The sequence below is a fragment of the Micropterus salmoides genome, unplaced genomic scaffold, assembly GCF_014851395.1.
Source record: "Micropterus salmoides isolate LMB-PRFRI ecotype aquatic unplaced genomic scaffold, ASM1485139v1 Ms_hic_scaffold_10, whole genome shotgun sequence".
In the NCBI taxonomy this organism is placed as follows: Eukaryota; Metazoa; Chordata; class Actinopteri; order Centrarchiformes; family Centrarchidae; genus Micropterus; species Micropterus salmoides.
Window position 1 is genome coordinate 18,543,109 of NW_024040041.1, and position 16,412 is coordinate 18,559,520.

The window sequence follows — 16,412 nt, forward strand, 5'->3', positions numbered from 1 at the left end:
TGAACCAGCTCTGCAAACCCATTGATGGACGATGAGGTGGACAGTGGAGAGATGCATCCACACCTGCAACACACTCTGGAGACCACCCCAGATGATGTCCTGCTGACCAGGGTCTTTTTAGTGGCAGCCCATCCAGGTCCAGCAGCATCACCAGGGTCTAAATGTTGTAAATATGTTGTAAATACTAATAGCTATAAAGACCACAGAAAATAAAATCATTTATTTAACAAATATTTTATTTGAATTGAAAATTTTTTTTTATTTATTTCTCTCTAGTAGAGAGAACAGTCTGTCCATCCTCTCTCTGCTCTCCTGTGCTCTCCTCTCCTCTGCTTCTCTCTGCAACCTCATGTCTGCCTTGAGAAGCTGAAGCAGCTCATCCTCTCTGTCCCTCTTTCTCTTTCTCCTTCTCTTCCTCCTCCTCATTGTCACCCACTGCAGTACTTGGCCCTGGTGTGTCCTCAGGGGTAGAGGCAGGTGGGGTGGTGGAATGCCTCTGTCCCAACACCTCATCCATGAGGACAAACCAGGGCCAAGTTGCAGCAGTGGGCTTCCCCCCTACACCTTCTGACCCTGGACACTTGCAATCCTAAGGCACAGGAAATCAATCATGGTAAATAACAGCAGAAAAACAAATTTCAGCAACTGTGTTTATTAACGTGCATGGCTAAAATGAATTAAATGGATATACAACGTACAAGGTAAATGTATGTATTATATTAAAACAGGGTTGTAAGATGAATGCAGTTTGTAGTTCCCTTTATGCTACACAGTGAACGATTTATACAACAATTATAAAAAAAATATATACAGAATATATAAATTTCAAATCACACATACATAATTTGTATTTCTTGTTTTTTATTGTCCCACTTTGTTTTTGCTTGGAGGGAAGTCACCTTCCCCCACAGCCCCATTTTCTCCAAAATTGTCCTAATCACAGAGAAAAAAAAGAAATGGTAATTTTGTAGATGTAGATAGATATCTGTGGTGCCTGATTTCTGTGCCTAACGACATGATACCTCTTGCGTGCACCGGAAACAACACGAATGGTATGGTAGCACATGGCATAAATGCAGTTCTAGATGTTGGCTTTAAGTGAGTAGGTGTACTTAGAAAAAGCTACGCTTAGTACTCTTGGGTGGCCTTTACCCAAGTAGGTCTTCACCCAAGGCACAAACACATACACTGACGCCTCAGTGATCGCTTTCATTGAAATAGTATGAGTGTAATTGCATACAGGTGTTGCGCATTAGGACTGATTGCACCCTGCTGAGATTTTAACAAGACAAAAGGTTAATTTCAGTGGGTGGGACACACACCCAGTTGTTTGAGATCGCTCAGCCAGCCTTCAGATTTGTGTAGAATGATCAGTAAAGTGCAACGCGATAGAAACAGTGGTTGTGGGCAATGTTTAGATTTTTCCCCACAGTATACATGAAACATCTGAATGTGGAAGATTCAGACACACTGTAATGTTAAGATATATTAGTGTCATTCTTTTACTTTAAAGATAATTGAAATCTCTCTATTGTCTACCCTTTTCCCCTTTTGATTTGAAGTCAGTTACCAAAACTTAAACAGCTAGAATTCTCCTTGATTAGCCAATCAGAGTGTCTGTGATTTATCAGAAGGACAGGTATGAAGTGAGCAGACAGGAAGAAGTCTTTATGCCAGAACCAGGGGGTCAGTAGCTACTAATTTCCTAGTTACATGATGTTTACTAGCATGTGTCATATCTATTTTTTTAAATGTTATAAGCACTGGAATGTGGTGCTCTGTAAATCATCCACATATAAAGAATCAGATTAAATTACAAAGCATGGAAATTAAATAGTTCTTACTCTCTGTCAGATAATGACTGACTGACTGTCTGATCAACTTCTCAGTTGTAGCCTCCTAAATCAGACATCACTGGCACCTACAGTGCTTCTTTAGAAGGGATCCCAGGACTTCTGAGACGTCTCTGTCCATTTGGCTCATAAAGATTTATATACACTAAGTTAATCCAGCTGCTTTTCATTGGGCATGGGCCTTTCAGTTGACATTTTTATACACTTGTCTTGCTAAGAAACTGGACTATGAATGGAATCTATTGAAACCATCATGAATCCAAGGTTGACTACACCTGCTGCACATGTGAAGAAGCAAATCATACACTTTTACAACCACAAGCAGTGCAATGTTACACAACATGATCCATATTGCAATGACACACGCTTTTTTACTAGCATTTCTTTCTTTATTATACCCATTCTTGTGTATTTAAAAAAGAGACTGGCTCACATCTGAAGATTATATAGAGAAGGCCTTATCAGCATATTAGGCAATATACAGGACAAAATGAGGCCCCTTACCAAATAAAAGTAAACAGGGTTTATCTGTAGTTCTTTCAGTACAGTAAAACTGACTTTTATCATGATACAGCTGAATCATGTAGTCATCCAAAATCATTTTATATACGTATATATATACATTTTTGCAGTTTTTAATGTTAACTTTAAAAAGTTGAATACTTCACAAAGTAATTTACAGCAAAACATACCATATAGTTTTCAGGGAGATACAGTTAAGATGTATTATATTACCTTGTGAATGTAATAGATCAGATAAAAGAATGTGTTTGACCAAAATGACTAAATATTAAAGATACATACACTGATTCATTTTCTTCCTGTTATACCTGTAATACACTATTTACAGCCATCTAAAGAAAATGCAGTCTAACATGCAAAAGGTCATCCGCAAATGACACATAACAAAATGACCCATAACTTGTAAAATAGAGTAAACAAAAAGTAAAAAAACAAAAAATCTTCTGAGATGAGAAGTTCTTAAATTGCCCAGAAGAAATGAATCAATTGTTTGAATAAATAGTTACAAAGTGCTCTTAGTGGCCCTTAACTGAATTTTGAAGTTTCTATGTTGGCTGTATAAGACTCAACAACAAGGTCAGCAGTGGCACACAGCAGTATGACTGCCATGCATAATCCATCCAGTAAATATTACAGTAATTGCATGGTCAACACCAGCTCAGTTGCCATACTCCCTAGTTAAACATAATCATACATCAAAGACAATGCCTAGTGGCTAGAAGTCCATCGTTTTAACTCTTCTCAATTTGAAATAACTCTACAGAAGAGAATTAGGGCCACATGTGAAAATATTATTTTGAGTTAAAGTCAGAAGAGTATGAGCAGAATTTCGGACAAAGATTTTCATCCTTTCTGCTGTGAACACTTTAGCCCTGCAGTGACTCTAATATCTCTCATATGTGTTTGGTAGAGGCACAAGCGAACCATCCACATACATACATTTACACTTGATATCCTCTAAGAAGAAAGCTTTAGGTTGATCTGTCCTTTCTACCCTCACAAAGGTAGTCTTTAATGTTTTGTCAGGATGTATTTTGCTGAACAGTGTATCAGGTTTGATGTCATATAGGTGCACCACAATGATTGGAATAGCCTGGCACAAACAAGTGGATGTGCAAATGCATTTTTTTTTAAAAAGTAAAATCAACTGTATTTCTCCACAGCAGCCATTCTTTAGTTTAATATTACAGTCTGTTTTGTCTGACTCTTTGAAGTCTGTAGAGTGATAAACAGTGTGTCCATTAGAGAAGCTGTCATAAGCTTCTACTGATTTGACAAGAACTGGGTGCTTTAAGAGCTCTTCCACTGCTAGTTTTGTGGATCCTGTGAGATCCAGATGGCGTGATTTTCCAAGAAGTTTGTCAGAGCGACTGCCATCTTTTGCTGGTGTGAGCTTGGCTAATAACTCACCAAAATCTGATTGTCGGTCAAAAACTAAAGAACTGAGGTGTCTGGGTAAGTGCTGCCATATGACAAACCTCTGGTAAATTTGTTGAGGGTTATCATTTATGCCATTAAGCAGAGCCCTTAAATTTCCATTGTTTTTCTCAAAAGGAAATGCTGATGTTGCCCAGAGAGGACCCCAGTTCTGTACACTTTCAGTTAAGTGGATTAACTGATGACAGTTGAAAGACACATTTTCTTCACCATAAAGCACTTTCATGCATTCTACAAAGCGTACCAAGGACTCATGGGCTAGCCGAAGGTCATGTTGGGAGATTGATTCCTGTAGCAGAATGTGAATACTAAATGACAAGTCAAAATAATGTTCCAGATAGATAGGATCCAGGATACCAGGTAAGACACTAATGGCATAAAATAAAAGGAATGCTCGCCACTCCGAGGCTTTCCAAGTGTCCCTACACTTCAGTGATCGTGGAGATCTGGTTATTTCTAATGGTGGCTTTAGACGGAGAAGACGTAAGTCCATTAGTGAAATCTTTTGTCCTATAAACCAAGGTTTCATAGAGTTGACTGGGTCCAACCACAGAGTTACAAGTTGTTTGGAAACACCAAGTAGAACTGAGTGCATATAATCAGGTACAAAGCCAAAAACAATGTCAAACAAGGGAAGTATGGAAAGCAAGGACAGTCCTTTAACTCCATTTTTGGGGGTGGCAGAGTTTTCAGCCTGTTTTGCATTATCCATAAACATTTCGGTTGACCTTGCTGCTTGCTTGTTTTCATCAAATGGGTAGGACCTCATGGATCCACCGCCTTTTGTGACCATCATGCCAGGGTGTAAACACCAGTCACAACCATATTCACCATTGAATTGTTTGCAATTCCGGAGTAGTGGCCTTGCCACGGCGTCTGAGGAACAAACCAAGGAGAAGACTTTTGAGGAGTGTACTGTGCCATTGCTGTCGCTCCATTGAAAGGGATTTTGAGCTAAAGCACGACTTTCATCTATGAAAGGCTTTAGAAATGTGCCCATCTTGGGTTTTTCTGGGCCAAACCAAAGTCCTGCAACTATCACATGCCTTTGTGTGTAAGGAAATTCATTAATTGTAAACTGAAGGGGCCAAATCGAGTATCTGGATGAGTTATAAATTGGTACTTCATCACAATTCCATAACAGTGTAAGGTCTTCTGCAGCCAACTTTCCTTGTTTAAGCAGATTCTGGTACATCTTCCCATCCATCACATCTTTAATATTATTCGCATGGTTGACTGTTTTAGGTAACAACTCAGTGCCATGGTTCTTAAGGATGTCTTTCAAAAGGTCTTTCAGTGATGCAGACAAAAAAAAGTGTCCACTTTTAGTACTGCTTTTTTTGTTGAACATTGTGCCACAGTGCGAACAGGAAGCATCATCAGGATTCTTACCCATGTAGTTTTGACAAACATGGCAGTAAAACACAGTAGACAAGGCAGGAATCTTATCAGAGAGATACTTAAATGGAACAACCAGGTTAGAGCTGAGAAAATTCAGTAGAGCTATTAAGTCACCCAGAGCCGTAGTTAGATGGTGACGCAGAATAAAGAGTATCACAGCAAGTAGGCCTGTACTTGAGTTGGAAATTGCCTCCTCACTCTGCAGAAACATAACAAATATTTTCACATGTAAAACACAATGATTTGAATAATGTGAGTGTTAACAAAAACATAAGATCCATTCTGATTTTTATTTTACAGGGGGAGGTGGGGAATTAAATATTCACTGTGCTCCTCTGTAATTGAACTCATCGGCATTTTGCAGATTGCTTTTTAACTATCGGGAAATTACAGGATATGGTCCGTAATAGACATGGGCATAAAGCAGGAAAAAGCCAAATGAAAGTAAAGGTAAAGTAAAGCAAAGGGACATACTGCTCTCAGCGAGCCATTTTAAAATAAATGGACGTCACTCTGGATGGGATTTAAATTACAGGAGGATAAGTAAGTTCAAAGATAAACTGTTTACTACTAATATTATTACGGTTGTGAAAACCATAACCACACATGCCCTCCAAACAGAATTAAAATCACTGCCAGTGCAGATCATGTTAAAATCATCTCACCTCCCCTAGAGAAATAAACCCAAACCAAATGGGCCTTTACCGTAAACCCTCTTACCATCTCACTGTCATGATCTGTGTCAGATGTTGATGTAGACTCAAAGTGCCATGGAAAAAAAGTTGGGTCCTGCATAATATAAAAACATTTCATTAGAACTTGTAGCCAACATTTCTTCACATTGATTTTGCACATGCTGAATGTTTCTGAATGCATCTGCTGAAGGCTTTGTTTGAACAAGTACTACAGGTTACTCAAAGGAAAAGATCGACATTTTGGGAAATACTCTTGTTAGATAAGAAGAATGACACCACTCTCTTAGCAGTTTAAAAACTAAATCAGGCGAGATTTCAGGTCTTACAAACTTCAAAAGGATATTGTACTTGCTCCGACTTTGACTACCTTTAATTCCAAGTTTAAAACTTTTTATTTTCTTACCTTTGACTGAACTTCAAATACTCATCGTGAACCATCTTGAGCCCTTTCATATTTTCCTATCCTGTATTTACATATTTCTCAGTTCTTAACTGTAAAAAAGTTGCTATTATTTTAATTTATTTATTTATTATTTATTTGAATGTTTTTAATACATTATGTAAGCACTTTAAATTGCCAAAATATTGAACTATTCCTTTAAAAGAGCATAATTATGATTCTGTTCAGTTTTGTGTGATTACATAACTAACCATTTCAGGGGTGTCCTCTTGGTCTGGATTTGGGTCCGCTTCAGTGTCTGTTATTTCAGGAGCACCGTAACTGTGCCTTTTTTTTCAGGGCCTGCAGCAGGCAGACATTTAAAATTAAATGTCTATATTCCAGAAAGTGAGATACCATGTCTTTTTTGAATAAAGCAGGTCAAGGTGATATATAAATACTGTTATGCTCAATTCATGTATTGAGAAACTGAGCCTTCATGACTTCCACAAGGTTGTGACATCTAAATATATAGTATCTGTGATGCCTATACAGTCACCACCCTTTTAGCCATGCCCCCAGCACAGCTCACTGCACCCACATTCCAACATTTCTTTTTTTGGATTGTTTTAAATTTATTAACAACACAATACCAAGTGGTTATGCCATTGCTAAGTCAGAGCTGAAGGTTGTTCAGTGCTTTTTCAGTTGTGATGGAAAGTTAAATATTTTCTATTTTCCTCTGATGTCCTCAGGCTGCCATCCCTCAACTTCTGGAGACTTACAAAGTTTCCTGATAGACAGATAGCTTTACTTGTTGCTAAAGTAACCGTAACTGCTGCTAACTGCAGCTAACTGCAGCTGCCGTCCTATTAGCTGACTCTACCCGGACTGGGAAGCACTCCTAGTGGTCCAAAGGTACTGTAGGCCAACTAGAGGTGTAAACGTGAAAAACTCCTGGGTGCTCGAGGCTCCCAGGAGCTTTTCGTGCAGAGTCAGCTAATAGGATTAAAGGACTAGCTTAGGGTTGCCACCCATCCCGTATAATATGATATTGTCCAGCATTGAAAAAACCGAATACTGAATCATTACAGGTGAGAGGTAAACCTCCAGCATACAAACTCAAGACAGAATCTCATGCCCCTGTAACTTGTGAAAGCAAGTACACATCACAGACATTACATTATATTTATTAAATAGCTGACACTTTCATCCAAAACCACTTACATTTGCTATATATGTCAGAGGTCGCATGCTTCTGGAGCAACTAGGGGTTAAGTGTCTTGCTCAGGGACACATCGGTATATGTGTCACAGTGGGGAATTGAGAGCAGGTCTCTCACACCAAAGGCATGTGTCTTATCCACTGCGTTATCACCCCACAAGTACACAAAAGTGAGTGCTAAGTACTAGTAGCATTTCAATGTAAAGTGTCTTTACCTGTAAGTATTCTCTAAGTCTCTTTCTGAATTTTACTCTTGGTCCTGTTTTAGGAATCAAGACATTGATGTTTCCTGACTCTTCAAGACTTAGGAAAGCTTCCTTGTCAACACCTTCGTCTGAAATGAAAAGAAAAATGTGTGTGTGTATATATAAATGAACCTCGAACTGGTTTTCTATAGACAATCACACAGAAATATAAAGGATTTGTTACACTTTGGTATTACTGTGCTGCAGTTCTTTTTTTATTAAAGAAGCAGGCTTAACTAATGTCAAAATACAGTTTGTGCCCACCAGTACTTTACCTTCAAATCTCTGAATCAACTCACTGAGATCCCATTCAGTTAATTTCACTTGGACAAAATCACATGTCTCCATGGAATTCCACTGGCAAAGTAGGAAACAGAGTTATTAATATTTTATTGTTCAAACCAATTATACAGTACTGTAGGAATGCTTCCTGAAACTTGGCCGTTTCCATTTTCTGGGAATCAATGTTTTTTTTCAATAGTTAGATGCCTGAAATAAGCTTAAGAGATGTTCACATTTTGTTCTATGACATAAAATCCATCAGTAAATATCCCACTCTTGAATTTTGAGGCTTGTTGAATAAAGGTGGTTGCTAACAAGTGACTAAATGAGACTATATAGGTTGTTGGGGACATTAAATGCCATCACGATGGAGGAGGTGTTAAAAGTTGGAAGAGGTGGTGAAGTTGAAGTCATGGTGTAGTTTATTATAGTTTAGCATTTGCTTTTTACTTCTGGCGATTGCATTCAAGCATCAAAATTCATAAAGTGGTATTCATTTGAGAAGATTATCTTGTTGAACAAAACATTTTAGGAAGTAAACTTTTGCTACAGAGCTTATTTTCTGCAATATTCCAAAACCGAATGGAAAAATCCCATTGGCTTTTTGTTGAGGACAACAGGGAGATGCTAACTTCTGGGTCGGCCTATAAAAATAAGGTATTCCTGCAGCATCTGTAGTGCATTATTAATATTAAATTAACCATTATAACATTCAGGTACAATACATCGTTCACAAACTGAACGATGGCTTTTTCTGTTTTTTGTACAAAAGTAAAGGGTTTGTTGAACCCCATAACTACATGTTATAATATATTATATGGCTATGTAAAACAATGTTTAAAAAATGCTTAACTCAGTAGTTTCTTGTACTGCAGGCTGTTTTATTTTGCTTAACTCTGTGACATTTTTTCACTGCCCTCCAATTAATCTGCTTTAACTCTGGTGACACTCTATAAAAAGTATTTAATTCTAGCTTTTTAATTGATATGAAATAGCTGCTTCTGTATGGCCAACAATGTGATGATATAATTTGCTATCCCAGCTGCAAACACATCATACACGTTTGCTATGCTGATACAAGGATGCTTATTTGTGCAAAAGTAGACATTTTTTATTTGTTGAATAGCCTGAAGAGAGAACAAATTGCTGCATTGATTCTGTGATATCTGTGCTGCATGTTCATCTTTTGTACATTTCTTTGTAAGCTGATTTTATCCAAGATGTAGCTAGAAATTCAAGCTCATGTGACAAACGTTACAATGTTGTTGTTTTCAAATGACATTACATTAAAGCATACACTTTACAATTTTAGAAATGTTCAACTCCTACTGTAGGAGTAAAGTGTCTGTAATGTAAAGCCAAAGCACGATTTATGTGCTCACACTGTTCGGCCCAATGGTCAAGCCACAACCCGAGTGCTCACAGTGTACATGTAAATACAAAATAAAAAGGCCTGTCGGCCCCTGCAGACAGTTCTGGCTATTGACACATGTCACTAAAGATTTTGTTGAAAGCTCAGAGGCAGGTAGAAGTTTGCTAACAAGGCAGAAACGTGCTGCCTTGATCATATGTTCCAACTCGTGTGCCGAAAACATAAATGAATAAATAAAAGGCCTTGGTATACATTGACTAGGTGATTAGGAGAATTCTATATATGTTTTACTGTATAAATTGTTAACTTGATAGCTAACATTGTGTCACCATGCGCAGTGAGAAAAAAAGGCGCTGATCCTGGGGTATCAACTTATGGCTCAAAAACATAACGACATCTCAAAAACATTTATGACATGAAATTTATCCGACTGTCTGATAGCCGTTTGGGAACAGTTGATTGGTCTTTGCTCCCCCCGTATACTATATGACCTGAAAATAGGGTCAGAAACTGGCTCAAATTGTACAGTGTATGCTCATCTTTTGTGTCAGAAAACAGTAAAGCACATTACCTGTAAGTATTCTTTGAGTCTTTTTCTGAATTTTACTCTTGGTCCAATTTTAGGGATCAAGCCACTGATGCTGCCTGAATCTCCAAGACTTAGAAAAGTCTCCTTGTCAATGCCTTCATCTGAAATTGAGGAATAAAAAAGTTAAGTTAAAATTATACATAACTTTACCTGATAGGCCTTCATCTAGTTTTGATGACCTATTTAGTAAACAGGAATAGATTGTGGAAACTCACAAACAGCCTCTTTTCCAATTATTTGTACAGTTCAAGACAATTCAACAGCGGGCAGGCATGTGCGTGAGGCAAGCATTTCACCTCACTCTAACAGGGACACTTTCTACTGAACATAGACTGTTTATGCTGCTCCCTGATAAAAGAAAAATGTTTCTGCTGATACCTGTTCAGAAAAAACAAGGAAACAGATTTATATATGTAAACCTGTTACTCAGAAGGTGCCTGTTATGTTATGATCGTGGCTCTTTAACAAGCTATAAAAGGTAATGCCCTGGCAGTTGCAAATAGCTTTGGTTTTATTTTTGATTTGATTACAATGTGTTTAATGTTTTAGTTGAGATTTACAAGAAATATTTTATTGCTACTGTGTAAAGGGAATACCTCTGCTAAAATGCACCTTATTTGTTTGAAGTGTTTGCAAACCACATTATTGCACTTTTGTGTATATAGCAGTACATTTAAATTACGCATTACATTTAAGTACATTTAAGTGCGCAATTCACTACTTTGGAATTCATTATTCAATTTTGCGTATACCTATGCGGTTAATCACGATTAACCATGCAATTAAGTGTGTGTGTGTGTGTGTGTGTGTGTGTGTGATGTCTGGGTGATGCACTGGTGAGTTAAATCCCTCTTATAAAGAAAGGTATATCATAATGTTATAAAAGTATTAATGTATGAAACCTTGCACACTGTAGGAAATGCTATTTATGTACACTTGGTCACTCCTGTGTTCAGAACAGTCAACAGACTACCGTCTGTCTGTCATCAGATGTCTTAAAAATGACCCTAATTTTTTGGGTCAATTTTCTGAATTGTTATATTTTGTGCTGCTGGAGATGAGTATAAACCTGTTTAATATTCATAACAGTTACCTAACTTATACAAAAAACAATATGTCATCATTGTGCTGCAATTTCACTGTCACGTCCAGCAAAGCAGAATGGTAATACAGTACCTTCAAATCTCTGCATGAAATCACTGAAGCCCCATTCAGTTAATTTGTCCCGGACAAAATCAGGTGACTCCATGAAAACCTACTGTAAAAATGGTTAACAATTAAAATTGATTGGTTAATATTACTAATAAAAATAGTAAAGTATTATTGACTTGTATTTTCTTATATTCTTCTACACTGAACAAAATTATAAACACTTTTGTTTTTGCCCCCATTCATCATGAGCTGAGCTCAAAGATCTAAGACTTTCTCTATGTACACAAAAGGCCTATTTCTCTCAAATATTGCTCACAAATCTGTGTCGAGATAACCCATCCACCTCACAGGTGTGGCATATCAAGATGCTGACGAGACAGCATGGATATTGCATAGGTGTGCCTTAGGCTGGCCACAATAAAAGGCCACTTGAAAATGTGCTACATGTACATGTTTTTAGGGTTGTACAGTTACTAAATTGTCCTCATTCAGCTGATTTATAGATGTCATTCACATTCAGGATTTTATGACAACTTCCTTTATTGTTCAGAAGAACCACGTCTACTGTGTGTTGTCTTGTATAAGAACAGAAACACAATTCTATTATCATACATGCCATTATAAACCAAAAATCTGCATAACCACCATTTATTATTTTTAAAGCAGAATATAATGTAAAATATTTAACATAATGAATCAATGACAACAATATAGTTATATTAATTAATAACAATTAATAACTAATCAATATGTACTTACATTTAGTTTTTTCCACTTTTGACCTCAACTTAATCCTCTCTTCTGATGCTGTGGATCCTTTGGACTCTTTTATAAAAACTGTCCCCTCCCTTCGCTGACAGAGATCACATGGTTTAATGAGTCTTACAGCTGCTATAACCGACAATATAACAAAGGCTTTGGTTAGACAATGTTGATTTGAGGTTAGAAATGCTTTGGGGACATTTTGAGCCTAAACTTGCTGTCAGAGAATACAACCTTTTCGAAGTATCATGCCATTATCTGTAAGAAAGCTTAGAGGATGAGTTCTTTGACCAGTGCTTATACAAAGTGGCTCTACTTCAATATTTCAATATACAAATAAACAACTTGCTGGTGCACAGTATCTACAGCAGCTTACAGCTTCCACGCACACAAAACAGATCATGAATCTTTAGTTTTGTCTTTTAGTAAAGCTGTGTTGTGTTGAAATTGTTCCTTCATGTGTACACATCATTTATAACTTACTGTTGCACAATATCAATTTCAGCTTATTCACCATAGCACACACCCAAAACAGGCAAATCCATGCGAACAGTCAAAATCATGCAAACATAATGCAAACTGTTTGTCCTGAAGACAAACTAACCCTCATATAAGGTCACCCACACCCACACATAATTTGTGTGTTGGTGCCTGATATCACAGAATGATGTTCTTTCTCTCTGTGATCTCACTTTTCTTTCTATAGCTACTAGTTCATTTTCATGTTCATTTGTAGCTGTTAAAATTCAACATTAATTATTAATTAATATTAATGTAAAAGTTTTCATATAAAAAAAAGACTAGAATAGTCTGAAAAAGTTATATTTGTGTTGCAGACTTTTTTTTTTATTGTTTTACATTTGTACCCCATTAATCATCTCACAACCCTAATCATTCAATTCAAAAAAGTTACTCCTCAACCAGCTAACAGTAAAATGCTACTTTCACACTGTTGCATCAGTATTAAGAATTTAATAAAGTACATATTAATACATCAGTCAGTATCTTTTACATTTGATACATTTAATAGCTCATAGCTCATGATTCAAAGTAATGATTACTTTTAGACAATATTTGACCAGACCAGTAAAATAAAGATGCAACATACACCTGGACAAAAGGACTCTCCACGGAAGTTCAACTTTATTATTTGTAACCCACAAAAGCCTATCCACGAATATGCATTTTTACATTTGTGTTTTGGAAAATCATATCCACAAAAATATTTCCCACAGGGTGTGACGTACTGCGGTAAGCGTGTCGACTCATTTCCGTTTCCGGTGGTTGTGTGTTGGTACCGTGTTGTGCTGCTCTCGCTAAATACCAGTTACATTTGTTAGATTACAGCGGCCAACTGTCCGCTAAACAGTTATTCTTACAGTAATTTTGCCTAAGCACTCACAGTTCTTTCCATCTTTTAGTGACTGCTGTTCAATCTCAAAGTTGTTCAAAAGTTTTGGTAGCTGACGCTACAGTACTTTAGCTTAGCCGTTAGCGACTTTAGCTTAGTAGCTAACGATGGCTTCTCCTTCTCTCTCTCCTACTTTCTCCTGCTCGGTGTGTCAGATGTTCAGTTACTCCTCTGCCTCCTTTAGCAGTAATGGTACGTGTAATAAGTGTAGTTTATTTTTAGACATGGAGGCGAGGCTCAGTGATTTAGAAGCCCGGCTCCGCACCTTGGTAGATCAGTCTTTAGCTACTATAGCTAGCCAGTCCCCGGTAGTCGGACTGAGTTAGCCTGTGGTAGCTGTCCCCCGGGATCTCCTGTGCTGCCAGGAAGGGGGGGGGGGGTCTTATTTGAAACTGCTGGCTAAGGATAAACGTAAATACAGTAAGATTGTTATTCACGTCGGCGGTAATGACTCCCGGTTACACCAATCGGAGGTCACTAAGGTTAATGTTGAGTCGGTGTGTACATGTGCAAAGACAATGTCGGACACCGTAGTTTTCTCTGGACCTCTGCCAAATCTGACCAGTGATGACATGTATAGCTGCATGTTGTCATTCCGCCGCTGGTTGTCAAGGTGGTGTCCAGAAAAACGATGTGGGCTTTGTAGATCATTGGCAGACTTTCTGGGGAAGACCTGGTCTGATTCGGAGAGACGGCATCCATCCCACTTGGGAAGGAGCAGCTCTCATTTCTAGAAATCTGGCCAAGTTTATTAGTCGACCAAATCCATGACAACCCAAAGTTGAGACCAGGAGGCAGAGTCGCAGTCTAACACACTTCTCTGCTCCTCCATTTCAGGAGTTACTTAGTGAAAATCCTATAGTGACGGTGTCTGTCCCCTGACCATCGAAATTATTTAAATCAAAGGTAAACAGAAGAGGAGCTGTGCATAAAAACCTCATAAAAATTAAAACCACAAGAGTAATAGTGCAAAACAATAGGAAAATTAAATGTGGACTCTTAAACATCAGATCTCTCTCTTCTAAAGGTGTACTAGTAAATGAACTAATATCAGATTATGATTTTGATTTATTTTGTCTTACTGAAACCTGGCTGGGTGATGGAGAATATGTTAGCCTAAATGAATCCACCCCTCCCAGTCATATTAATACTCACATTCCTCGAGGCACAGGCCGAGGAGGTGGAGTTGCAGCTATCTTCGACTCTGGCCTACTAATCAGCTCTAAACCTTAACTAAACTATAACTCATTTGAAAGCCTTGTTCTTAGTCTTTCGCACCCAAGTTGGAAATCACTGCAACCAATTCTCTTCATTATAGTATACCGATCACCTGGCCCATACTCTGAATGAGTTTTTGTCAACTTTAGTCCTTAAAACGGACAAAGTTATTATTGTAGGGGATTTTAATATTCATGTGGACGTTGAGAATGACAGCTTCAGTACTGCGTTTATCTCTCTGTTAGATTCCATCGGCTTCTCTCAGAGTGTTCATGAACCGACTCACAGTTTTAACCACATCCTCGACCTTGTTCTGGTGTATGGTATTGAAATTGAACATTTAATAGTGTTCCCACAGAATCCCTCTTTATCCGACCACTTTTTTTATAACTTTTGAGTTTGTATTGCTGAACTACACGCCATTGGGCAAAAATTTCTATACAAGATGTCTGTCTGATAGTGCTGTAGCTAAATTTAAGGATGCGATTCCATCAGCTCTAAATTCATCATCTAGTCACAAAGTAACGGAGGACTCCTATGCTAATTTCAGTCCCTCCCAAATCGATCATCTTGTTGATAGTGCTGCAGGCTCGCTGCGAATGACACTCGACACTGTAGCCCCTCTAAAAAAGAAAATAATAAAACAAAGACTGTTAGCTCCATGGTATAATACTGAAACTCGCAAATTAAAGCAAATATCGCGGAAACTTCAGAGGAATTGGCATTCCACCAAACTAGAAAATTCTCATTTAATTTGGCAACATAGTCTTAAAACTAGAAAGGTCCTCCGTTATGCCAGATCAGCGTACTACTCGTCATTAATAGAGGAAAATAGGAACAACCCCAGGTTTCTTTTCAGCACTGTAGCCAGGCTGACAGAGAGTCACAGCTCTATTGAGCCAAGTATCCCCATAGCTCTCAGTAGTTACGACTTCATGAGCTTCTTTAATGATAAAATTCTAACTATTAGAAACAAAATTCACCAAGACCTGCCCTCAACTGGCACCAACTTATCTCTAAACTCAGGAACCTTAAAAACAGCTGTAGAACCAGATACATGTTTAGACTGTTTTGCTTCCCTCAATCTTTACCAACTAACTTCAATAATTTCTTCATCTAAACCATCAACCTGCCTCTTAGACCCCATCCCGACTAGGTTGCTTAAAGATGTTTTACCCTTAGTCAGCACTTCTATACTAGATATAATCAATCTATCTTTATCAACAGGCTATGTACCACAGTACTTTAAAATAACTGTAATTAAACCTCTTCTGAAAAAACCCAAACTTGATCCGGATGTTTTAGCCAACTATAGACCTATATCTAACCTTCCATTTCTCTCTAAGATTCTGGAGAAAGCAGTTGCTAGACAGCTGTGTGACTTTCTACAGAGCAATAGTTTATTTGAGGATTTTCAGTCAGGATTTAGAGCTCATCATAGCACAGAGACAGCACTGGTGAAAATTACTAATGACCTCCTTATTGCATCAGACAAAGGACTTGTTTCTGTACTGGTTTTATTAGATCTTAGTGCTGCATTTGATACCATTGACCATCAGATCCTATTGCATTGGCGTTACAGGAACCGCTCTAAGCTGGTTTAAGTCCTATTTATCAGATTGATTTCAGTTTGTACATGTTAACGATGAGTCCTCCATGCACGCCAAAGTAAGTCATGGAGTTCCTCAAGGTTGTTAAAACCTGGATGACCTGTAATTTTCTAATGTTAAACTCAGATAAAACTGAAGTTATTGTTCTGGGGCCTAAGCACCTCTGTGACGCATTATCTAAAGATATAGTTTCCCTTGATGGCATCGCCCGGGCCTCCAGCACCACTGTGAGGAATCTTGGAGTTATCATTGATCAGGAC

At 37.9% G+C, this 16,412-nt stretch overlaps 1 protein-coding gene across 1 annotated transcript; it reads right to left on the reverse strand.

Moving 5' to 3' along the window:
• Positions 1-860: 860 nt before the first annotated feature.
• Positions 861-13,153, reverse strand: LOC119889661. Its single transcript, XM_038700463.1, has 8 exons — positions 11,911-13,153; positions 11,176-11,257; positions 9,982-10,100; positions 8,032-8,113; positions 7,727-7,845; positions 6,560-6,650; positions 5,934-6,002; positions 861-5,412 (listed from the first exon to the last, which is right to left on the reverse strand). Exons 6-8 carry the CDS (start codon positions 6,560-6,562, stop codon positions 3,259-3,261), a joined length of 2,226 nt encoding a protein of 741 aa, XP_038556391.1. The 5' UTR covers positions 6,563-6,650; positions 7,727-7,845; positions 8,032-8,113; positions 9,982-10,100; positions 11,176-11,257; positions 11,911-13,153; the 3' UTR covers positions 861-3,258.
• Positions 13,154-16,412: the final 3,259 nt, after the last annotated feature.

What these genes read in the sequence shown, in the direction of transcription:
- LOC119889661 (XM_038700463.1), bottom strand. An exon ending in CAGATCATGACAGTGAGATG is followed by an intron (nt 5,413 to 5,933) that starts GTAAGAGGGTTT and finishes ATGTTTCTGCAG; the next exon opens with AGTGAGGAGGCAATTTCCAA.